At 44.0% G+C, this 20,047-nt stretch overlaps 1 protein-coding gene across 1 annotated transcript in view; it reads left to right on the top strand.

Moving 5' to 3' along the window:
• Positions 1–20,047, top strand: part of ADAMTS5 (ADAM metallopeptidase with thrombospondin type 1 motif 5) — a 121,814-nt gene that overhangs the window by 87,719 nt on the left and 14,048 nt on the right. The window contains exons 6-7 of the mRNA XM_073584520.1: positions 8,436–8,611; positions 12,192–12,367. Coding sequence (XP_073440621.1) covers positions 8,436–8,611; positions 12,192–12,367 — 352 coding nt within the window. The remainder of the gene's footprint in view (positions 1–8,435; positions 8,612–12,191; positions 12,368–20,047) is intronic.

Raw genomic sequence — 20,047 nt, 5'->3', positions numbered from 1 at the left:
CACAGGCAGCTGTGCCATCGAGCGTGTCACATAGCGCTCAGATATCAGTGGGCCGCACACAATCCACAAGTGTCCAGTGTCCAAAAGTGTACGCAGAGATTCAAAATCTCCATTATCCTCTCGTCACTTTGGTCACAGGCAGCTGTGCCATCGAGCGTGTCACATAGCGCTCAGATATCAGTGGGCCGCACACAATCCACAAGTGTCCACTGTCCACAAGTGTACGCAGAGATTCAAAATCTCCATTATCCTCTCGTCACTTTGGTCACAGGCAGCTGTGCCATCGAGCGTGTCACATAGCGCTCAGATATCAGTGGGCCGCACACAATCCACATGTGTCCAGTGTCCAAAAGTGTACGCAGAGATTCAAAATCTCCATTATCCTCTCGTCACTTTGGTCACAGGCAGCTGTGCCATCGAGCGTGTCACATAGCGCTCAGATATCAGTGGGCCGCACACAATCCACAAGTGTCCACTGTCCACAAGTGTACGCAGAGATTCAAAATCTCCATTATCCCCTCGTCACTTTGGTCACAGGCAGCTGTGCCATCGAGCGTGTCACATAGCGCTCAGATATCAGTGGGCCGCACACAATCCACAAGTGTCCACTGTCCACAAGTGTACGCAGAGATTCAAAATCTCCATTATCCTCTCGTCACTTTGGTCACAGGCAGCTGTGCCATCGAGCGTGTCACATAGCGCTCAGATATCAGTGGGCCGCACACAATCCACAAGTGTCCAGTGTCCAAAAGTGTACGCAGAGATTCAAAATCTCCATTATCCTCTCGTCACTTTGGTCACAGGCAGCTGTGCCATCGAGCGTGTCACATAGCGCTCAGATATCAGTGGGCCGCACACAATCCACAAGTGTCCACTGTCCACAAGTGTACGCAGAGATTCAAAATCTCCATTATCCTCTCGTCACTTTGGTCACAGGCAGCTGTGCCATCGAGCGTGTCACATAGCGCTCAGATATCAGTGGGCCGCACACAATCCACAAGTGTCCACTGTCCACAAGTGTGTGCAGAAATTCTAAAACTCCCCTGTCCTATAGACACCTTGTACCTTGTTTTACATTACTATATAGTTTGTTGGATTTTGTCTACATTTCTACCAAAAATGAGGAAGGCTGGTGGAAGAGGCCGTGGAATTGGGCGGGGGTTGGCAGCTGGTAATGATGGTGTTGGTGGTGGATCTGATGGTAGTGGCAAGAGCAAAATAGGACCGAATGCAGGAGGTGCTGACCCTGCGTCATCGTCTGGCTACATAAGGACTCGAACGCTTAGTTTTCTAGGAGTTGGCAAACCGCTTTTAAAGGCAGAGCATCAGGAAAAAGTTTTGTCTTACATTGCTGACTCAGCCTCCAGCTCTATCGCCTCCTCTTCTTCAGTTGTAAAAAGTAAAAGCACTGAGTCGTCATTGGAGGCTCATGTTCATGAACCACACCTTTCCTTGTGTCCTTCACCCCAACCAAGATTGAAGGATGACGCAGGCCATACTACTGATTACTCCATGGAGCTGTTTTCACATACCATGCCTGGATTATCAAGTCAAATGGTGAATTACCCAGGCCAAGATGAATCTGACATGGAGTGCACTGATGCACAGCCGCTGATGGATGATTCTGCTGGTACATTCACTCAGAGCACTACATTGTCCTCGCAGTGTACAGAGCCAGATTTTGACCCTGATGAGACTCAGGTCACCCTTCCCGCACACTATACCACCATACACGGTGACACAGAGAAAGGTGCACATGACATAGAAGAGGAGGTGATGGATGACCCAGTTGTTGACCCAGATTGGCATCCATTGGGGGAAGAGGGTGCTGCTTCCAATAGCTCAGATGAGGAGCATCCACAGCAGACATCGACATCGCAACAGCTGTTATCTGGCAGGCCCGGAGCACTCCAAAGACAGGTTCCAAACATCAAAAGAGTTGCTGGACAGCTTGTCCAGAGGGTCAAAAGATCACAGCGTGCTAAGCCGCAAAATGTCTGCCAAAGTAGGAAGAGTGCAGTGTGGCAGTTTTCTGAACAAAATCCTCATGATCAGGCCAAGGTTATCTGTAAGAAGTGCGCAAAGACCTTTAGCCGAGGGAAAAATCTGAAGAATTTGAATACCAGTTGCATGCTTAGACATTTAACCAGCATGCACTTGCAAGCGTGGACACAACACCAAACCTCAAGTGCCACATGTGCAACTGATCACAACGAAGGTAGTCAGCAACGCTACATTGTTTCCCCCACTGTAAGCCCACCGGTTAGCACAGCAGCAAATGTTGAGGTGTCGTTGCAAGGCCACAGCAGTCAGGGAATCCCACTGTTATATCAACGAAAGACTGATTCTAGGCCATCAGAAAGAACAACAACTCCATCACCATCATCAACCCTCTCTCAGTCCGCCCTGTCCACCGCTACTTCCACCATATGCAGCTCTCAAGTCCAGCTCACCCTCCCAGACACTATGAGTAGGTCAAGAAAGTACTCAGTCTCTCATCCGCGTACACTGGGTTTGAACGCCCACATTGCCAAACTAATCTCGTTTGAGATGATGCCCTTTCGGTTGGTGGAAAGCACAGCTTTCCGCGAACTCATGGCCTATGCAGTACCACGCTATGACCTACCCAGTCGCCACTTCTTCTCTCGCAAAGCCATCCCAGCCCTCCACCATCATGTGAAAGACCGCATTGTCCATGCACTCAAGCAGTCAGTGAGCGGAAAGGTGCACCTCACAACTGATGCATGGTCCAGTCGGCATGGCCAGGGCCGTTACGTGTCCATCACTGCGCACTGGGTTAATGTGGTGGATGCAGGGTCCACAGGGGACAGCGGTGGTGGGACAGTGCTGCCTAGCCCACGGTATAGGAAACAGTTGGCTGTAGGCGTTCGACCCTCCTCCTCCTCCTCCTCCTCCAGAAGCGACAGCTCGTCCACAGAGCGCAGTCGTACGAGCACTCCATCTGCAGCTGCCACTGTTGCACATGATGTGTCCCCCTATCGAGCAGCTAGTGGAAAGCGTCAGCAGGATGTGTTGCAGATGATGTGTTTGGGCGACAGACACACCGCCGAGGTGCTGGCCGAGTACTTGAAGCGACAAACTGAGTCATGGCTGGGCAGTGTACATCTTGAGGCAGGCAAGGTAGTTAGTGATAACGGCCGTAATTTTGTGGCAGCCATAGCCCTTTCAAAACTCAGCCACATACCTTGCTTGGCTCACACCTTGAACCTGGTGGTGCAGTGCTTCCTCAAAAATTATCCGGAGTTAACAGCCCTGCTCCAGAAGGTGCGAAGACTGTGCGTGCACATCCGCCGGTCGCCTGTACACTCCGTTCGTATGCAGAAGCTGCAGCGATTGCTCCACCTTCCCAACCACCGCCTCATTATCGACATTGCAACAAGGTGGAACTCCACCCTGCACATGGTGGAGCGGCTGTGCGAGCAGAGGCAGGCCATAATGCATTTGTGGGAGGATACACGGCCAGGCACTTTGAGAGCAGACATGGAGTTGACAGGCGTGCAGTGGTCGAAGCTGAAAGACCTTTGTAAAGTCCTTCAGTGTTTTGAGGAATGCACACGGCTGGTAAGCGCAGACGACGCCATCCTAAGCATGAGCATGCCACTTATGCGTCTGCTCATGCAAACTTTGACGCACCTTAAGGAGCAGGCGTCTGCAGCCAATGTTGATGAGGAGGAAGAGGAGGAGGGAATCCTTGATGACATTCAGCCATTGTCTGCTCAGGGACCTCTCCTGGACGAGGTGGAGGAAGAAGAGGAGGAGGAGGATGATGGGGATGATTACTTAGGGGAGGAGGATGCATCTCGTGGGGCAAGTGAAAATGTTGGCGTGGCAAGGTCTGGTACAGGGTTTGTGCGTGACTGGAGGGATGTGGATTTGCCAGAAAGTGCTCCTCCACCCAGCACTCGCAGTGCATCATTGACACCGGGAACATTGGCCCACATGTCAGATTATGCCTTGCGGATCCTAAAAAGGGACCCCCGCATTGCCAAAATGATGAACGATGACGACTACTGGTTGGCCAGCATCCTGGATCCACGCTATAAAGGCAAATTACAAAACATCATGCCACAGGAGAACCTTGACCTAATATTGGCTAATAAACAAGCAACTCTGGTAAATCGGTTGCTTGAGGCATTCCCAGCACACAGCAGCGGTGATGGTTCTCACACGAGCCGTACGGGCCTGGGGCAGCTTGGCAGAGGTGTTCGTGGTGCACACAGCAGAAGTGGCGTTGGAGACAGGGGTTTCATGACAATGTTGTGGACTGATTTTTCAAATACCGCTCACACAACTGGTAATACTGCATCGATGGAAAGTGACAGGAGACAGCAGTTGTCAACTATGGTTACAAACTACTTTTCCTCCCATATCGATGTTCTCCCACACAGGTCATTCCCCTTTGACTATTGGGCCGCTAAACTGGACACCTTGCCTGAATTGGCACAATATGCCTTACAGGAGCTCGCTTGCCCAGCTGCAAGTGTGCTATCGGAAAGAGTCTTCAGTGCAGCTGGATCAATCCTGACAGAAAAAAGGACCCGTCTGTCAACCCAAAATGTGGATGATCTAACCTTCATTAAAATGAACCACGCATGGGTTTCCAAGGATTTTGTCCCACCTTCCCCTGATGACACATAGGGTGACAGAAAAATGGCTTGCTTTGGTCCACCTCTTCCTGGTACTTCACCTATTTCGCCTTTTGCATCAGCTGAATGTCCAACATCAACATATGCCACTTTCTAAAACTCCCTAACTGTGCTGCCTCCCCCCCCATGGCCGGGGTCACCACCTACCGCACGACACCGTGCGAGTGCCGTTGCCCTGGACAGGTGGGTAGGCCGACTCTTGGGCGCGGGCACTGGCACAGGGTCCCTCATAGTGCAATCAAGTGTCTCTGACGGTGGTGGTTCACACCCGCCGTCATACACACCGCTGTACTATGAGGGGCCCAGTGCCAGTACCGACGCCCACGAGTGGGCCCCCCTTGCTTGGCCAGGGCCCCAGCATTTGCAATCTTTACCGCTCCCTGCTCCTCCGCTGTGTAATCTGGGCCGTCAAATCCATACTGTGCCTGACACCATCTGAGCCTGCCTCCTGAGACATATATTTTGAATGTGTACGCTATCCATACATGTTATCCAGGGATACGGTACCCTTTCTAACCTTTGTGCAATGACGTGCAATCCATACTGGGCCTAACACCGTCTGAGCCTGCCTCATGCTGTATAGACATATATTTTGAATGTGTACGCTATCCATACATGTTATCCGGGGATACGGTACCCCTTCTAACCTTTGTGCAATGACGTGCAATCCATACTGGGCCTAACACCGTCTGAGCCTGCCTCATGCTGTATAGACATATATTTTGAATGTGTACGCTATCCATACATGTTATCCGGGGATACGGTACCCCTTCTAACCTTTGTGCAATGACGTGCAATCCATACTGGGCCTAACACCGTCTGAGCCTGCCTCATGCTGTATAGACATATATTTTGAATGTGTACGCTATCCATACATGTTATCCGGGGATACGGTACCCCTTCTAACCTTTGTGCAATGACGTGCAATCCATACTGGGCTTAACACCGTCTGAGCCTGCCTCATGCTGTATAGACATATATTTTGAATGTGTACGCTATCTATACATGTTATCCAGGGATACGGTACCCTTTCTAACCTTTGTGCAATCACGTGCAATCCATACTGGGCCTAACACCGTCTGAGCCTGCCTCATGCTGTATAGACATATATTTTGAATGTGTACGCTATCCATACATGTTATCCGGGGATACGGTACCCCTTCTAACCTTTGTGCAATGACGTGCAATCCATACTGGGCCTAACACCGTCTGAGCCTGCCTCATGCTGTATAGACATATATTTTGAATGTGTACGCTATCCATACATGTTATCCAGGGATACGGTACCCTTTCTAACCTTTGTGCAATCACGTGCAATCCATACTGGGCGTGAGAACGGCTGGCGAGCTGTTAAGCAAGCTACAGCACCTGTCCAGACAAGTACAGGGATTCCCTAGCGAGGAGACTTATTTGATTGTTTTCTATGTTGGGACAGCAATTTTTGGGGAGCACTATACTCTGGAGAATGATAGATGGGGCCCACCATACACTGGAACATTCCAAAGGTGGACATCAGACACTGGAGCAGCATTTACAGGGCCCATTATACACAAGAGCATTAGAAATGGGGCCCATTATGTTTGGAGCATTATTTGGGCCCATAAGACAGTGGAGCTTCATCCATGGGGACCAACATATACTGTAGCATTATGTGGAGCTCATCATATACTGTTTCAAACATTATATGGGACCAATGATTTTGTATGGAGAAATAGATGGGCCTCGTCATGAGATGTAAAAAGTGAGGTATTTTTCATTGTACTATACCGCTATTTCTCTGCAGTATCGGAGCATGATGAGTTGTGGTATGTGTTAAAGGGGCGCCCTTTCGCCCAGGGCACATGAAAGCCTGCAGCCAGCCCTCCCTCCCACAAATTTAGCCAAATAACCCCCATTTTTCAGTGCGTAACTTGTATTATGGAGTTAATTAAGGTTGACAAGCTTAAGTAAGAAGAATTGATGCTTTTGGCATTCAAATGGGCACTGTAGGTGTGTTTCCTGTCCTCCTCTCACTGCCGACTTTTATTCCCCATTGACTTACATTGGGTTTCGTGTTTCGGGACGACCCCGACTTTTCCCTATAATCGGACGATCTTGCTCGACCCGACTTTTGGAAAAGTCGGGTTTCACGAAACGAAACGCGACCCTAAAAAACCAAAAGTCGCTCAACTCTAGTTACCACCATTGTAGTCTACGTCTATTCCTCTACTGGATCTGCATCTACTCTAGTCTACGTCTACGCTATGGAGCACTTTGCTTTCTGCTTTTTTTCTTTAGACTTGTGCTTTAAAGAGGTATTCATCCATTGGAAATGTATGAATTCACCATAGGATTAGTGTATAGAAAGGAGAGGCAAAAACAAGAGCCCTGAGACCTCGATTCAGCAATCCAAAATGGCTGAGCATGAGTGCTATTCTTCCTCTTAGTCCATGGCAGTTCTGGCGACACTTGTACACCCTTTTTCATGGCTGCTATCAGCTGCTTTGAATGGAAAAATGAGGCCAAGAAACTGTCATTCTTTCCAGTGTGGGAAAATGGAAAAGCATGAGTTGTCACTTTTGAACTGGGAGCAATAAACAGACTTGAGATGTACAAACATTTTTGGCATGGAGGTCAACAAAGTGGCAAACGCATGATTGCCAGGATAAAGCCATGAGCGTTCGTATGCTTAAAAAAAGTATTCTCAGAAGTGAAAATTATCCCTATATTTCAGTACGGGGCATAACTTCCCGATCATTGGGGCTCTGTCTTTTGGGGCCTTCAACAATCCTGCCTGAGAACTACTCAGAGTCCAGTCTTGGATGGAGTGAAGGTACCCACAATTATCCTCCGCTGCAGTTATAGTCTTTAGAATTGACAGAAATAGCCAAGTGCTGTACTTTTCTTTCTCTGGCAGACCCATAGACAATAAATGGAGAGAATAGGGGCTCAGTTTCTTTACAAATATCAGTTTAAAAGGAGCCTGTAACCCCAAAAACTCAATTTAAACTCCTACTTCAGTCCAAAAATGGACTAACCCCTATAAAATCATATCTGCGGTATAGATTTAACTTGCTGCACACAGACAGGGTCACACAATAACGGACCTCTCTGTATTGACCTCTCTATGTAAATAAATGCTGTCAGACAAACTAAGGGGACGTGCGGGGTATGCTGAGTGAGGGGGCGGAAAGGGGGTTGGACACGATGACCCTTAAGGTCTCTTCCAACTCTAACATTCTATCATTCTATGATGCACGCAGCCGTTACCCATGCCAAGGATGCACCAAGAAGCCTTCATTTCCATGTGGTATAAAAAGATTTTTTTTTTATAAACTACTAAAGAAGTGAAATCTTTACTAGAGGTACTGTATGGGACTGTATAAGTGGTTTAGATCGAGTTTTGGGGATTACAGACTCCACTTAACTTTTTTAAAGTAGAAATTCATGCATAAAGTTTCCCAAAAGTAAAAAAAACACTTCCATTTCTCCCTCAATAATAAGTTTAGGAATCACTACCTTAAGGACCCATATTTTGGGTTTTGTCTTCAGAATATTTTTTTTTTTATCAAGGATGGAAATTTAGCCAAGCAGAGAAAAGCAGAAAAAAAGCTTTCCCAAATGGCAATTTTGTTAACTTGTCTCCTGCTGTGATGCGTTCCTGTTTTTGGCAAGAAATATGAAGACGGGAAACGTTGCCATTTTTTTCTTCTTGTTCTAAGAATGTACAAAAAAGAATAATATGAAAGGAAATATAACATCAGAACTTTATTTTCTTTTTCCCTAAAGCTAAATCATTCCGACAGCAGCAGTGTGAAGCGAGGAACGGTTATCAAACTGATGCAAAGGGTGTTAAGACATTTGTGGAGTGGGTTCCGAAATATGCAGGGATTCAGCTGGGAGATGTCTGCAAGCTCATATGTCAGGCTAAAGGAACTGGATATTATGTTGTCTTCTCACAAAAGGTAAAATTATATCATTATTTTACTAAAATGTAAAATATGCAGAAATCTGTAAACCCACTTCGACACTCATCAGCCATTCTTTGATTTTACGTGCTGTCAAAAGCTGGGTAGGATAGTAAAAGAAATGTTCACACGTAACTTCCTGACCAAAAATGGTTATTCTATCATTAAAAAAATCTACTTTGAAATTTTAAGTAAATGAGGTCATAAGTGCAACAAGGGTGGGACAGTTATTGGAAAGTGCGCCATTCTCCTTCATTAATCCCCCCATAGTGCCCCTCCCATGGGTTTGATTGATGCCTGTTAAGCACAGATGATTTCATTATTCTGCTGACTTAAAAATGCTGAACAGATGTCAATCACATGGAGGCAACACTAGGCAGAGAACAAGGAGGAAGACCAATGCTCTTTCTGGGAATCGGCCCGCCTCAATTATACAAAGGTTTAAAGTTGATTTTATCAAGAATGGAACATCCATTTGTGGCTTGGAAGGTATCTGTGAACTGTTCTTTTACTGCTCTACCAATTTTTGTGATTAGTTTGCTGACTCTAAAGGCCTCTATGATACATATTTGACTAATGTTGCCCAAGCCCGCTGATATTGACAGGTTCAGCCGATGGTCTAATCGTCCAACTGATGGTCAGGGGAGATGTCGATCCCACAAGTCCTATCGTCCAACTGATGGTCAGGGGAGATGTCGATCGCACAAGTCCAATTTCGGACTGCTGATCACATTGTTCTTCCAGAGGTAACCCACCGGCTGATGTGTCAGTTGAGAACAAAGAAGCACTCAGCCACATGAGCTATCCTGTGTATGGGACAGACGGCCAAGATGGCAGTTGCCAAACAATTGGTCTTAACTTCATTCAGCCAACAACCACCTACTGTGTGTGGTCACTTTGACAGTTTGCCTTTATTTCACAATGGTATTCAAAATGGTAAAAGTAGATATAATGGCTGCTACAGATTGCAGATGAGTGAATCTATTGTGCAGAGATGAATATTTAATTGCTATGTTGTTGGTTAATGATGATATCATCATGACCTATGAATCAAATGAGATGTAGAACAGCAAAGTAATTCAAGAATTGTTTGCACCCATTATCTTGGTCATTTTATTTTAGGCAATGAACTCCACAAATGTTTACAAAGTATTGAAACCACATTATAATTACCTCCAGCTTTATATGACTTGTGAAAGCTGGAAATCAACATATTAAATTCCTAAATTGAGGTATTCCACCAAGATATTAAAATTCCAAAACAAGTAATAAATATATTACAGCAATAGAATAAAATGATTTTTTCAAAGGTGAGCATATGTCTCAGATCCGACAACAGATGAATTCCAACGTTTCGAAAAGTATAATGGTCTTTTTCAAGGACATCTACACTCACTGGCCACTTTATTAGGTACACCATGCTAGTAACGGGTTGGACCCCCTTTTGCCTTCAGAACTGCCTCAATTCTTCGTGGCAGAGATTCAACAAGGTGCTGGAAGCATTCCTCAGAGATTTTGGACCATATTGACATGATGGCATCACACAGTTGGCGCAGATTTGTCGGCTGCACATCCCTGATGCGAATCTCCCGTTCCACCACATCCCAAAGATGCTCTATTGGATTGAGATCTGGTGACTGAGGAGGCCATTTGAGTACAGTGAACTCATTGTCATGTTCAAGAAACCAATCTGAGATGATTCGAGCTTTATGACATGGCGCATTATCCTGCTGAAAGTAGCCATCAGATGTTGGGTACATTGTGGTCATAAAGGGATGGACATGGTCAGCAACAATACTCAGGTAGGCTGTGGCGTTGCAACGATGCTCAATTGGTACCAAGGGGCCCAAAGAGTGGCAAGAAAAAATTCCCCACACCATGACACCACCACCACCAGCCTGAACCGTTGATACAAGGCTGGATGGATCCATGCTTTCATGTTGTTTACGCCAAATTCTGACCCTACCATCCGAATGTCGCAGCAGAAATCGAGACTCATCAGACCAGGCAACGTTTTTCCAATCTTCTACTGTCCAATTTCGATGAGCTTGTGCAAATTGTAGCCTCAGTTTCCTGTTCTTAGCTGAGAGGAGTGGTACCCAGTGTGGTCTTCTGCTGCTGTAGCCCATCTGCCTCAAAGTTCGACGCACTGTGCGTTCAGAGATGCTCTTCTGCCTACCTTGGTTGTAACGGGTGGCAATTTGAGTCACTGTTGCCTTTCTATCAGCTCGAACCAGTATGCTCATTCTCCTCTGACCTCTGGCATCAACAAGGCATTTCCGGCCACAGAACTGCCACTCACTGGATTTTTTTTCTTTTTCGGACCATTCTCTGTAAACCCTAGAGATGGTTGTGCGTGAAAATCCCAGTAGATCAGCAGTTTCTGAAATACTCAGACCAGCCCTTCTGGCACCAACAATCTTGCCACGTTCAAAGGCACTCAAATCACCTTTCTTCCCCATACTGATGCTCGGTTTGAACTGCAGGAGATTGTCTTGACCATGTCTACATGCCTAAATGCACTGAGTTGCCGCCATGTGATTGGCTGATTAGAAATTAAGTCTTAACACACAGTTGGACAGGTGTACCTAATAAAGTGGCCAGTGAGTGTATATGAGTAATAAGCCAGGCTTTTGATGATGTGAGGTGCTATGAGATTCATCTGCCATAAGACCACACATCATCTTATAACCGGCTTCTTCGTCATACAGATGTCCTTGAAAAAGACCATTGCACTGGTCAAACCATTGGAAATCATCTGTTGCCGAATCCTAATAAATGTACTCACCTTTGAAAAAGCATCAAGTCTTCATTTTTCTCTGTGCTTAGGTTACCCCCTACAATATACAGTTTTCTTATACTCAAGATGATAGAAATGAGATGCTGTGGTGGAGTCAAAGTAGCACTATGAGATGAGCCCCACATGTATCACCTCTATGCTTGTGGATTCGTCAGTATGGTTCAAATGAGAAACTTATTTAGAAAAACATCTTCAGAAACTCAGTACCTTTTACATGAGACTGATAGTCATATTATGACACTGTTAAAGTCTCTGCCTTTCATGTCACAGATCCCAAGTTTGAATAAGTCCTGACTCAAAGGAGAACATTGCCTTGTTTCTGGCTAATGGCTACCTTTGCAGCCATAAAGATCTGAACACTGCTAAGGTTGGCCATGGCCCTCAATTCCACCACTATGGAGAAACTATAGTGTCAATACTAACTCATTCTGCCATACCTTTCATGCTACTGTACATATCGTATTTTTGTAGCTTTTACATGTTGTTCAGGATAAACTACTAATTTTTGTAGATCTAGATTAGATGATCTCTCCTAATTAAATTTAACATTAAAGATTTAGGGGGAAAGTTCAGTAACCAGTATATGGTAACCCCAGGAGGTTGCATAACAGTTCTCAAGTTCTCCTGAAAAGTATTTGTCCATTGATGTTGATATCACTCTGACTTGAAAAATGCTGATCCACAGTTGATGTTGACTTCATTGAAGCATCCATAACTATGTAAGTTTTGCAGTTAACATGTGTAATTGTGAGATATCCTGTTTATGTTTTGCTGTAGGTGACCGATGGCACTGAATGTAGACCGTACAGTAATTCTGTTTGTGTAAAAGGGAAATGTGTCCGTACTGGGTGTGATGGAATTATAGGATCCAAGCTTCAGTTTGACAAATGTGGAATTTGTGGAGGAGACAACTCCAGCTGCACTAAAGTCATGGGAACCTTCACCACCAAAAGGTATTTGTTATGTATGATGTATATAAATTTTCTGTAGAACTCGGGAAAAACATTCCTTAAATTGAATTTTAGAGAAGGTCATGAAATATTCGGATAAACTAGTTGATGGATCAGTGCTTTGAGATGTGATTCAGATGTTCTCTGGTTGTAACTGACCTGGTATTGATGGCTTCATAATGGGTTACAGGCCTATGAAATTCATGAATGATGGATGGATCATGGATTGATTTTGATTAATTAATCCACCGATTCATGTGATCTTTGGCTCATGAGCCGTTGAGTCTACATTATTTTCATTGAAGACAGAATTACATTTCATGTACGGATGGCAATAAACATACTAGATCAAAAATATACAATCATAAAAGAATATTCCCCACCCTGTCTGAAGTCTGTTTAATGATTGTCCAAAACTAATTATACTAACTTATATTATCTATAGGATAACATACAAATGGCAACTTTTATTTATTTTTCTGGAGGGGGGCATGTAAACAACAACAGAAAAAATTATTAATTCCTCCAGTAATTTTTTGAGTAGTTTTTTGAGCTGAAACTCCCGAGTTTTCAGAAGTTTTGAGTTTTCTTATGTGGATTTTGGAGAATTTCCTTACCAAAAACTAAGCAAAAATGCTCAGTTGAACACACCCTTAATCCATAACCTATTAACAGATAAACACACAGGCAACACCTTAGATGTTATGTTCTTTATTTACCAGGGCATCTAAGGGGTTGATTGGTGTCTTGCTCATTTCTTAATGTCAATGTCATGGCAGTCTGGACATTAGGATTGTGTAGAGCACAGTTTTTCAAACCTCTTCCAAAACACCACCATAAACAGGCATTGCTTCACAAGAAGTAACCTTAACGGCTGCTGTTAAAAAAACAACAATATGGTGGTTAAGAGATTAAGAATTCTCCCACATAGGTTCAAAGTAGAATTGGACCTGTGCCTAATACTCTCCAGACGTTGTACAATTGCCTCAAAGTGTCTGTGTTTCCAATAGTGACATGAGAACAAGGCATGGGCCTATTTCCTTTGAGAACAAAAGCTCAGAAATGTTGAAATTCAACATGCCCAATCCTCTCTGCCATTGAGGGAAAATTAGGACACATTAGATAGTTGGCCCACCCTGCTATAATTGGTGGGTTTGAAATTTATCCAATGTATATGTGTAAGACATGTCATGAGAATGAAGGAAGTTGGCATTTAAGTAAGTACAGTAATTTTGGCTCGCAATAGTCTGGAAGACTACAACAATGTCCGACTTAGATTCCCAAGGATCATATACATGAAATATGTAGAGACATTTGGCAACTCATTTTTTAATTATTTATTGGAAACTTCTCCTTTAGATTTAGTGACCCTAAACTGGCATAAAAGAAATCCCTGACTAACTTTTACCAAGGTCACCTCTCTTGAATCAACGACCTAAGTATAATAAGAGAGTTATGGGTATGCTTCTATGCGGCAGTCCTTTATATTTCAGGTTTGATATCTGGTTTTACCAAGGTCACAGACCAAAAGGTCATCATTTCTAGACACTAATGGATTCCAGCCTATCAGAATAACTTCATAACTTATTTTCCAAAAACATTTTGTTTTTACCCCATATGTTTCCAAAAGTTAGAAATAACAAACAGAGGTTTATTCACTTACCCCCTGCTCTCCACCATTGCTCTAAGTCATTGTTTTAGGCTGCAATGTTAATTTGATGAATATAGTGCATTTGACCATTGCAGACAATCATTGGGCTCATGTCACGCACAATGTAGGAAAGACTAAATGTAACACGAAGGGATAAGGGGAAGGGAACCCAACACTAGGAAAGAGGGGAGTGGAGACCCCTAAGCAGATCTAACGTCACTCTGTCTGCCCTAACGTTCCTATATAGATTCTGCACCTATCGTCAAGCAGGATACCTAATCCTTGCCTGATCCTTGCAGCAAGCCCTGCATAGGGAAGGACAGGATATGCACTAGTCAATTTCCACTACAACTAATGACAGAAGAGGATAGACAAACAAGGGGAACACTTAACTTGGGTAGACTCAGAGAAGAAGCATAGACGTCCTTCAGCAACACCAGGGAGGAAGATAGCCGACTGCTATAGCTCCAAACCTCAACCAGGGGAAATGGAAATATCACCAGCCACTCCTAGCAGCATGCTGGGAGTTGTAAACAACCCGGTCCTGGCGTGTCAACAAGAGCCGGGGGAAGGTTGCCACTGGGTCCTAGATTCAGAAGGACCAGGATTACGTCTTCAAAGCAAACTGCTGAGACCCTTTGCAGTCAGATGCAGAGAGATGCTCTGCAGTCTTTGAAACACCAGTGACAGCTCAGCTGTGATACAGAGGTGGTTGACACTAAAACGCTTAACTCCTCGATTGCCTGCAGCAATCACATGGTTTTTTAATTACAATATCACTGCTGCAGCCTATTAACAAAGGCCAAAGAGAGCTGTCAGAGTAGGAGGGGTCAATGAGTAAACCTCCATTTGCTATTTTTTACCTGTGGGAACATACAGAGTTAAAAATTTGTTCTTGAAAAATCCCTGTAAGCAAAAATTTCCCGAAAGTTTGTAATTTCTTGACTAGAAGTCATTTATGGTCCTTCTTAAACATTCAGCACTATGCTAATAGTCAACTTCACATCACATTGCCCCGAGAATGCAAAGGTTGGTTTTAATCTAATGTGTTCTGCCCATCGACACCACTCTAAATCCTCCGCAATGGAGCTAAACTGAAGGTATTAAAATGGAACTTGGAAAGATATGGCAATAAGGAAGCCTTATCCTGCAAAGCATCTCCCTTCACTCAACTATGAAAGGCGCTGAATTTGCAGGGGCTTTTACTTCCTACAAATACTGATGGAAGACTGAGTACTTCTAATGTAAAGAAAATACCGTTTTAGAGTGAATGAAAAGTGAATTTCCTAGTCTGCAAATTGGCCTTTACTGCACGCACTGCTAACACTTTGCACTTGCTGAAATGACTTTGGATCTCAATCTATCCCATTTTAAAGAGTAATTTAAATGTTACAGAACTCAATAAAGCGATATAATTAGGTAGGACTTATGCCGCAGTTTCAAAGCCCTCGATACTAAGAATCTAAGAAGTAAAAAAGGTTTTAAGAAGTTGTGTATCATCTTCCTCCTAACTCTAGACAGAATGTGTCCATTATATATAATAGGTATTTACATACTTTTCAATCAAAATTTTCCATTAATGTAAGAACTAAGCAAAAGATAGATAGAAATTGCCTTCAACTTCAATCTTGGTACCAAAACTGGTAGATCCAGATCTCGATTACCTGCTCTTCATGGTGAGAGAGGGGTCAATGACAAATATCAAAATGAGCCCTGATTATGGTGCTTTATTTTGCCACCCACTGGTATTTGGTACTTGTTTTTCCTCCTTTCCATTTTCTCTGCCTTTGGGTCCATTTCCCAATTCTCAAGTTTGAAAACAATAGAGGGAAAGGTTCTCACAGCCCTAAAGTAAAAAGGATGGGGATGCAGCCAACCATACTTTTAAAATGAAATTTGCCATTAATATCAGAACTAAGTAAATTTTATAGTTTGCCTCCAACTTCAATCTTACAACCAATACTGGTATATTGAGATCTCCATTTCTTACTTCTCATGGAGAGAGAAGGGTCCATGACAAATATCGGAATCAACCCCCATTATCATTCTTCATTTTGCCACCCACTGGATTTTGGTATTTGTTTTCCCTCCATTCCATTTTCTCCCCTCTTGGGCCCAATTCTCCAGTTCTCAATAGAGATAAAAGTTTTCACAGGTTCTCACCACCCAATAGCAAAACGGATGGAGCCAACCATGGTTGTGCCCTCTGTCTGTAAGGGTCCTGTGAATACAAAATAGGAGAACGTGGTCAAATTCGGTGCTGCTGTTTTTTAGACGCATGCGTTTTAACCAGTTTCTAGCCATGTTAACTCTTAAAACGCATGCGATTTTAAACGCAGGTGTGCGCATGTCCATGCACACGCCTGCTTTCCCATAGACTGTAATGTGATTTTATGGCGCATTCCGTGTGCAAAAGGGCGCATATGTTTTTTTGACACAGGTTGGACGGACCAAAAATGCAGCAGGTTGCGTCCGGCGCGCCTAGGCGCACACTACAAAAAAACGCATGCACACAAAAATGCATACAAACGCGTGCAAACGCTAGAACATGAGCCCCCATGATAAACATAGGGGTGCATGGTGCATGCGCATGGACGCGCACGATGTGCTGCGCTAAAAAATGCTAATGTGAAACCAGCCTTATGTCACTCTACCCATCTCAAGAAATGTGGTGTCGAGAGGAAAGGTTAGGAATAGCACATTTATAGGAATGAACTAGTTTGGAATCTGTCTAAAATGTATAATACACACTGCTGTATTATGGATCTGTGCTATACAGATGAAATCCATAATGTGCCAGTGATGATGTAATACCAGATACAATCCATGAACATGTATGGAAAAAAAGAGCTATGTTTTTCTATACCTTAAACTGGATTTCCAATTTCAAGCTTCTTCAGTACATAGGATTGCACGGTTGCACCGTAAAATCAATGTTATTCATCTTTCTGTAGCGCTGGCAGCCCACAGTCCTCAGCTCAGCGGCTCTGCTGAAGAAGTTGAGCATGAGCAGCTGATTTCAATGACTGGCTGCAGTGGTAACATGCGCTATATTCATGATATCACAGCTGAAATCACTGTGAGCAGCGGCAATAGGGAGGAGGAAGGTGAGTAAAACTGATTTTATAATGTTTCAAATTCAATAGCGCAAACCTATGGGAGGAAAAAACTTGAAAACTAAAAAACCTTTTAAAAGGGAATCTGTTCCCCTCCCCGGGACGTATATAACCTACTAGCTGAAGAGCCTGGTGCTGCGCGGGCATAGTAAGTAACTGTGGTTAGTTATAACAAATTATAATTATCCTCCATCCCATAGTCCCGTGCCCATATACCCATCATACATATCCTCCATCCCATAGGCCCGTGCCCATATACCCATCATACATATCCTCCATCCCATAGTCGAGTGCCCATATACCCATCACACATCCTCCATCCCATAGTCCTGTGCCCATATACCCGTCATACATATCGTCCATCCCATAGTCCCGTGCCCATATACCCGTCATACATATCCTCCATCCCATAGTCCCGTGCCCATATACCCATCACACATCCTCCATCCCATAGTCCCGTGCCCATATACCCATCATACATATCCACCATCCCATAGGCCCGTGCCCATATACCCGTCATACATATCCGCCATCCCATAGTCCAGTGCTCATATACCCATCACACATCCTCCATCACATAGTCCTGTGTCCATATACCCGTCATACATATCGTCCATCCCATAGTCCCGTGCCCATATACCCGTCATACATATCCTCCATCCCATAGTCCCGTGCCCATATACCCATCACACATCCTCCATCCCATAGTCCCGTGCCCATATACCCATCATACATATCCACCATCTCATAAGCCCGTGCCCATATACCCGTCATACATATCCGCCATCCCATAGTCCAGTGCCCATATACCCATCACACATCCTCCATTCCATAGTCAACCATTATGACATCATAATGAGCGGCGGGGCTTGCAACCTATTATGACATCAGCGTCGCCATGGCAACCATTATGACATCATAATGAGGGGCGGGGCTTGATACGCACACACTGTTTCCCCATTATGCAAATAGGGGCATTATGGCATCATAATGAGGGGCGGGGCTTGACACACACACTTTTCCCCCAGTGTGTAGATAGGGGCAAAATTGTTTGGTAAATTGGAACGCGCGGGGTTAAAATTTCGCCTCACAACATAGCTTAGGACGCTCTCGGGGTCCAGACGTGTGACTGTGCCAAATTTTGTGGCTGTAGCTGCAACGGTGCGGATGCCTATCCTGGACATACACACACACACATACATACATACATACATACACACTTTGAGCTTTATATATTAGATTAATATGGGCATACAGGTAATAGAAATGTTACACTAGTCCTACCTGTATGCCTCATATTAATGATCATGTTGCTGAGAAATGTTATATTCTTTCTGTATGTTAATGATTTCCTCCAGGCCCCGGGGTGTGCGGTGCTGAAAGAAATCCCTTCCTCCTGTCTTCATTATAATACCACCCCCTTCCCAATGTATTTCACTTGTGGCACCCAAATCCCGCACCTGCGCCCTCTCAAAAATCCATACCTCTTCCTCCCTTCTATGGGCACTGCATTTAGGGATCTTCTCCACAGACAGGCCACTGTGCCATCCAGTGTGCACTCCGATAAGGTGCTGTCCCCACTTCCTCCATGCATAGTAATCGCTTGGAACCATGTGTACATAGTGATGACTATGAAGGGAGGAAGTGGGGAGAGCACCTTAGCAGAGTGCACACCGGAGATTACTGGAGCGGAAGTCGCCGGCGCCTGCACTGAAGATCCCTGAATGCAGTGCTCACAGAAGTGAGTAAGAGGTATGGATTTCTGTGGGAGTGCAGGGCACAGGCGCGGGATTCCGACACTATAACTGACGTGCATGGGAGGGGGGGTAGTATTACAATGAAGACAGGAGGCAGAGATTTCTTCTAGGCACCGCACACCCCAGAGCCTGGAAGAAATCATTAGCATAAGGAAAGAATATAAGATTTCTCAAAAACAAGACTGTTAATATGAGGCATACAGGTAGGACCAGTGTAACATTTCTATTACCTGTATGTGCATAATAAAGGGTCATATACATCCCGGTAGGTGATAAATTCCCTTTAATGAAAATAATAGGCTCATATTCGCTCATTGTATTCTGTGGGATAAAAAAATGTACAATGAAAGTCTGTCACCCCATATATAATTATATTATATTTTTACTTTCCCTTATAATGTATTTAGCATTTGGCCCTAAATACCATGAGCTCAGTTTACAGCGCTGGAGCTCAGTAGCCTTGAATCAATCAGCTCCTGACCTTAAGTAACTGGCCTTGCTGAAAATTATTAGCCAATCCAAGTGACTGATCGAGGGTTATATACAGGCGAAGGCCGCTAAAAAACTGGACATACTCTCTCAACTTAAAATAGAGTTCACATATATCAGCTATGCTTTACCTTGGTAGACACCAAGAATTTGCTATGAATTACATCTTCAACTAGCTTTACCGCTACCTGCCTGACATTATCCAGAAGAAAGAAAATAAACCAAATAATGATTAGGATGTAGAAGTAGATCTTAGTGTTTAGGATTTTATTAAGACCATTGACCAGTGTTATTTATGGTCACGATCTTTACCCAGAAAGGTCAATATTTCTTTGTCGTTTGAAAGCTAGTCATTTAGTTTTCCCATTGTCGTAGTATAGTTACAAGGTAAAACCTCCCAAACATTTGATGAAGGCATCAGCATAAAACCACATAAAATGATCTGATTTCAGTTGCTTTGAGTTTTACAACTATTGTTCTGTTTTTATTAAACCTGCAAAATCCAAATGTATCAATCAAATAGACCCACAAGGAAAAAATACCCCATAGAATATAGTATAAGGTCTCATGACAAATAGTTAAGGGTATAGAATGAAGGACAAAGTATAGAACAAACCAAGAAAGCGGAAAAAAAAAGAAATAATATTAAGCCAAAAACAATAATGTAGAA

The sequence above is a fragment of the Dendrobates tinctorius genome, unplaced genomic scaffold (assembly GCF_039654945.1).
Source record: "Dendrobates tinctorius isolate UK_male_01 unplaced genomic scaffold, ASM3965494v1 ptg000084l, whole genome shotgun sequence".
NCBI classification, from domain to species: domain Eukaryota; kingdom Metazoa; phylum Chordata; class Amphibia; order Anura; family Dendrobatidae; genus Dendrobates; species Dendrobates tinctorius.
The sequence above is the reverse complement of the archived record's forward strand: the minus strand, read 5'-3'. Positions and strand labels throughout refer to the sequence as shown.